The 5106-nt window shown below is 53.9% G+C and overlaps 1 protein-coding gene across 1 annotated transcript; it reads right to left on the bottom strand.

Annotated features, from left to right (window-relative positions):
* Nucleotides 1–207: 207 nt before the first annotated feature.
* Nucleotides 208–4221, bottom strand: DBX1 (developing brain homeobox 1). The gene is made up of 4 exons (XM_060157756.1): nt 3855–4221; nt 3108–3209; nt 990–1192; nt 208–573 (listed from the first exon to the last, which is right to left on the bottom strand). Exons 1-4 carry the CDS (start codon nt 4219–4221, stop codon nt 208–210), a joined length of 1038 nt encoding a protein of 345 aa, XP_060013739.1.
* Between the last annotated feature and the right edge of the window lie 885 nt (nt 4222–5106).

Raw genomic sequence — 5106 nt, 5'->3', positions numbered from 1 at the left:
TATGCGGAGAGGGCTGTTGGTAGGTGGTGTGGGGCAAGGGAATGTCGTTGGGGGGCAATGGAAGGGGCCAGGGTGCCCTCGACGACGCGACAGTTCTACAGCGGGGAGCGGCAGCGTCTGCGCAGCGGGGGCAAGTGAACACGCACCGAATCCCACCTCTTCAATTTCAAAGCACTTATAATCGGTACCCCGGGCGCGGGAGGGCTTCTAAGACACGGTGATCTCCTCCTCCTCAGCCTCCTCATCCTCCTCGGAGTCGGAGAAGTCCGAAGGTTTGTCGGGGCTGCCAGAGTGCGCGGGCGAGTGGGGCAGCGGCCCTTCCAGGCGCGGGTCCCGCAGGTGCCGAGGGTCGGGGGACGGGTGATGATAGACCAGGCGGTGGCGGAGGCTGCCCGGGCCCTCGTCCTCCTCGTCGTCGTCGTCCCCGGGACCCTTCTGGCCCACGTCGCTGAGGTCCGGGTGCGGATTGAGTTTGGTGGGAAGGGTCTGCTCGCGGCAGCCCCCGCTAGACAGGAGCTCGCGCTCCTTGGAGTTCCGCCACTTCATGCGTCGGTTCTGGAACCAGATTTTCACCTGGGGCGAGAGGGGTGAGAGCAGGGGAGAAGCAGCGGTTAGCGCAGAACCCCCGCCACCGCCCCAAGTGGGTGGGAAGGAGGCCCTCTTCTTCCTCTCTTTGCCGGCTCCCCACCCGGTAAAGTGAGTTCGGACCGGAAGTGGCCCTTACCCTACCCCCACCTCGGCTGCACGCACCTCTCGCCCTTTCTTCCGGCACCTGGCCCAGGTGGGCGGGGGTGGGGAGACGCTGGGCTCGGGAGAGACGGGGTGGGGAGAGTAGCGGGCTATCGCGAGAAGCCTCCGCGAAGCTGGGTCGTGCACTTACTCCCTCTCTAGACCTTACCGCGTCTGTACAATGGGACCTAGGCGGTTTCAGAGAACCTTCCCGTTCGTACGATGCGTGGGGGGAGGGGCTCTGGGGAGACTGCCCTCACCTGTGAATCTTTCAAGCCCAGCTTGGACGCCAGCTTCTTGCGGTCGGGCTTGCTGATGTACTTCTGCTTCTGGAACATCTTCTCCAGCGCCTTGCGCTGCACGTCGGAGAACACGGCTCGACGCAGCATGCCCCTACGAGGCTTGCCGCGAGCGCCCAGTGGCCAGGAGAAGGTCCCCGGGATGGGCACGACGCTGGAGGACGCTGCGGAGGCCAGGGGTGCGAGGTGAGTGAGTGGGCGGTGGCCCGCCCGGGCCGGTGGCGTCCGCCCCACCATTGCGGCCTCCTTAGGTTTTTCTCTCTGATCCCTTCATCTCTTTAAAGCTCTCCTTTTTCTCCGCCTGGAGAATAAGCTACGAACCCACAAACCTGCGAGAGTGAAAGGCGCTTTCTGCCCAAATAACTTTCCCTTTCAACCGTGCAAACCCGGATTAGGTAAAACCACGGAAACACAGAAAAGACCCCCCACAATAGCCTATTTCGTTTTTCCATTCAACGATCTCAGGGAAACTAACTTGCGTGCATCAGCTAATATAGCTGAAGAAAAAAGTAAATTGTAAAAATAAAGTAGCCAGCCACTGGGTTCCCCCCTAAGCTTTTAACACGTTTGTGGCTTTTGCATTCTTTAGATGAAAATGAGGTGATTTACTGATTTGATAGAGAGGAGAAAATCCGCTTTGGATTTTTTATGTTTTGAAAAATCCAATCAGTATTCATCTTTTTTTATATTAATCTTTCCTCCCCTCCCCCACAAAACGTAAAGAATTCGGCCAGAATACATGAAAAGTGGCAGCTAATTAGCACATTGACCGCTTCCCAATGGGTATTGGCATGATAAAAGGGGGGAGAGTTTCGCTTTAAGGGAGAAAAAAAATCCAAAAGAAACAGAGACTCTAATGAAGCGTGAATGGTAATTGTGTAGTAATGAACTAACAGAAAAAGACTGAGGACAAGCAGCGAAAGCCATATATTACTGGGACAAAAGAGATTTACACTTTCAAACTAAACACAACTGCAGGCCAAGACCATTGGGAGAATACTGATGGCAGAGGCTTCTCTTCCCCGAATCATTTTCATTAAATGGACATGAAAAGCTATTTATAAAGCTCGGGTTGTTTTTGTTACAGCATTGAGATGGGGGAGAAAGGGAGCAAATTCCATTATCAGCAGTAGCATGAATGGTGGTGGTGGGGGGGTGAATTCTCTCTCCCCCTTTCAAAAATCAATTGCTTGTTTCTTTCGCTGATATTTGGAAGTGCTGTCGAGGTTCTACCCATCCCCCACCGACCATGCCCAGTCTCTCTTCCCTTTATAAGAGTTCCTGTCTCCTTAATCTTGACCAGCTGCAGAGTTTTTGAGCCATAGTTTGAGTCACCACTGGGATTCCAGGATGAAAACGTCCTAGAACCTGTTTAAAGTGTTTCTCCTTTAAACCGGGACCCAATTATGGGCTTCCCTCCGACTTAATTTACGAGCTCTAGGATCTTTAAAACGGTATGGCGATGGGGGGACGGTATGAGAGTTTGGGAAATAAGGTAGGAAATAGAAGGTTGGGGTTGTGGGAGGATCTAGTCCCCCTCCCCCTGGGCGACCCCAGGCATCCCACACAAGAGGGCACCCCATGTGGTCTTGTGAAAAGCCTGAAGCCCTGAATGAGTCTTAAAGAGAAATTAGCCCCGGCTGGTAGGTGTCTCTCCGCGGCTTGGAGGGGCGAGGGTTGGTCTGTGTGTGGCTGCCCGGAGGAGCTGACCAATTGGTCATGGTGCTGAAACCTTTGTGGGGAATCGTGGCCAAGTGCACTGACTCTGTGGGAAAACGGCGGCGTGAAGGGATGCCAACAGCTCCTCGCCGGGAAGGGAACCGCCTCAAATTTGGACCATGACAATTCCTGCTAATTTGTAGAGCAGGGAATTGGTGCAAAGTGTCAAGCAGTCACTGCTTGTGCTAAATAGGGCATCAAATTGGCGCGACGGATTCGTGAATGTTGTACGCCTTGCAACCTCTGAACCGGAGCGTAACCCCGTGAGGTGGACGGAGAAATATGGCTTCGGGGCAGGGAGCGACGGAGTGGGGCTGGGGCGACGCCCAGCCTCCTGAAAGGAAGGGGGATGAGACCTACCTGGGAAATAAGAAGATCTGATGAAAGGCTGGAAGGAGCCTTCAAAGTAGGGAAAGGCGAAGGTCTTGGGAGGGACACTCTGGAGCAAGGCGGGGGATGTTTCTGGGAGAGAGTGAGGAAAGGAGGAACAGAAGGAGGGAGACAGAAAGGGCATTTGATTAAGTACATGATTATTGTACAGCACAGTGAATACACGACATGATTAACCTTTCGGCTGGTTTCAAAGGCATCTTACTCAGTGTACTGACACAGTAAAGTAAACCTTTCCCTAACACTGTCTCTATCTGTGGAACCCCCTCCCCCAATAGTCCTCAGAGCCCCCCCCCATGTCATCCTAGGCACTAACGAGATAGAAGAACTGGTGGGGAGGGGGAGAAAAGAATTGCAGACCGATAATACTTGCTAAGCTAGTAAATATATTGTCTTGGGTTAAAAAAAAAAAACTGGCTTTCAGAAGCTCAAGGATAGAAACGCAGACGTCCAGGGGCGTGCGCACAATTTCACTGCGCCAGGGAACTGTGAGCGCTCGGACTGTAGGTGTTCAAATTCATTCTGAGGGTGGGGCGAACCTGGAGGCTTCCCGGGAATCGTCTGAACCTAAGTCTCACATTGCTTGACAGTGGGGCCTCGGGGATCTTGCGTACTAGTGTGCACTGCTGTGAGCGTGGGTACCCGCTGCGTATGGGAAACTGAGGCCATAAGGACTCTGCATCTAGACCGGCCCCTTAGAGTTTTGCTTTCACTTACCAGTTCTGGGCGCCGAAGAAAGGATGGCGTTCACTCCAAACTTCAGAAACGTGGGCTCGCTGGCAGGGGAGACGGCCGTCTGTGGTGAGCCGCCCCGCCGGCTGCCTGGACCCGGGGAGCCCAGGTCCGAGGCCCCTGTGTCTGTGAGAGCCGCAGGGGCCCCCTGCCTAGGGGGCGACATGCTGGCGGTGGGCACGCTGCGGGGCAGGTAGGCTGGGGGTCGGCTGATGCGGATCAGATCCTCCACCAGGAAGCTCGAGTGGCCGGAAAATGCCGACTGCAGGGACTGGGGCAATGTTAAGGTGGGCGTGGGGCGCAAGAGGTTGGGGTACCCGGCTGGGGGCGCGAGGAGGCCGGGGAACATCATGTTAGGCGAGGGGTGGGCGGAAAAACCCTTCTTCCAGTGGCCAGAGGGTAAATGCTGGGCTTCCCGCCCCTCCCGCCCTCTCTCTTGGGCTTAGCAAACGTCTTCTAGTAACGATCCCACTTGGGTGTCTGCGAGTCCTCCGCGGTCCTCCCGTTGAGGTGATGGTTTTATAGTGGCCCGCCCGTTAAAGCGCTTTGAAAAGTGACAGCTCTGACAATGAAGTTCAACAAAGTTCTCCACTCGAGCTTCATTCGCTGGAGGCTCTGGGCGCGCTGATTGGCGCAGGGGTGCAATTTATGATTGGATTAGTCTTCATAAGCATGGCCCGCACAATGGGCTGGCAACAAAGGCTGGCGCGCATCAATTCTGCGTATCGACCGCCTCTTTGCAATACAGTGCTCCCCCAAAGCTCTCGCCGGGAGTTTTTGTTCGGAAGCAACACCCGGGCTAATTAAATGCCTATTTAGAAGTTTCAGATGACATCTTGCCTCATAGAAAAGGAATTATTTAAAGAATGCACTAAATTTATTTGCAGCTCCCCTGCTGAGCCTGGAAAATAAATCAATAAATATTCATAGAAATTCATCTCCAGGCAATCAGTAAAATAATCCTCCCCCCTTGTGGGGAGGGCAATGGAAAATTTCAAGTCAGTGAACGTGAAAATATACTCCCTCTTCGGTCTCTGCCCTATACATTACTCCAGCTGAGGCATAAAGCAGATGTGATGGGTGGGTTAAATAAGTGTGGGGTAGGGGAGTGCCGTTCTAACAACCCAGGGAGACTTGAAATTGATGCTTTGGGGCTATTGGATGTGCGTCCCTAGGGTTGGAGGGTGGAGGTCTTGATGAGTTATTTCATGTTGGGAAACTAATTGAGATTGAGAGA

This window comes from Lagenorhynchus albirostris, chromosome 9 (genome assembly GCF_949774975.1).
Source record: "Lagenorhynchus albirostris chromosome 9, mLagAlb1.1, whole genome shotgun sequence".
Lineage (NCBI taxonomy): Eukaryota > Metazoa > Chordata > Mammalia > Artiodactyla > Delphinidae > Lagenorhynchus > Lagenorhynchus albirostris.
Note: the sequence above shows the minus strand (reverse complement) of the source record. Positions and strands in the feature narration are given on the sequence as shown.

Bases quoted from the DNA above. Each gene is read 5' to 3' on its own strand.
- DBX1 (XM_060157756.1), bottom strand. From the start codon at position 4,221: ATGATGTTCCCCGGCCTCCTCGCGCCCCCAGCCGGGTACCCCAACCTC. The intron at 3,210-3,854 runs GTAAGTGAAAGC...ACTCTCTCCCAG, and splicing joins TTCTTCGGCGCCCAGAACTG to AAACATCCCCCGCCTTGCTC. The intron at 574-989 runs GTGAGGGCAGTC...CTCTCGCCCCAG, and splicing joins TGGGCTTGAAAGATTCACAG to GTGAAAATCTGGTTCCAGAA.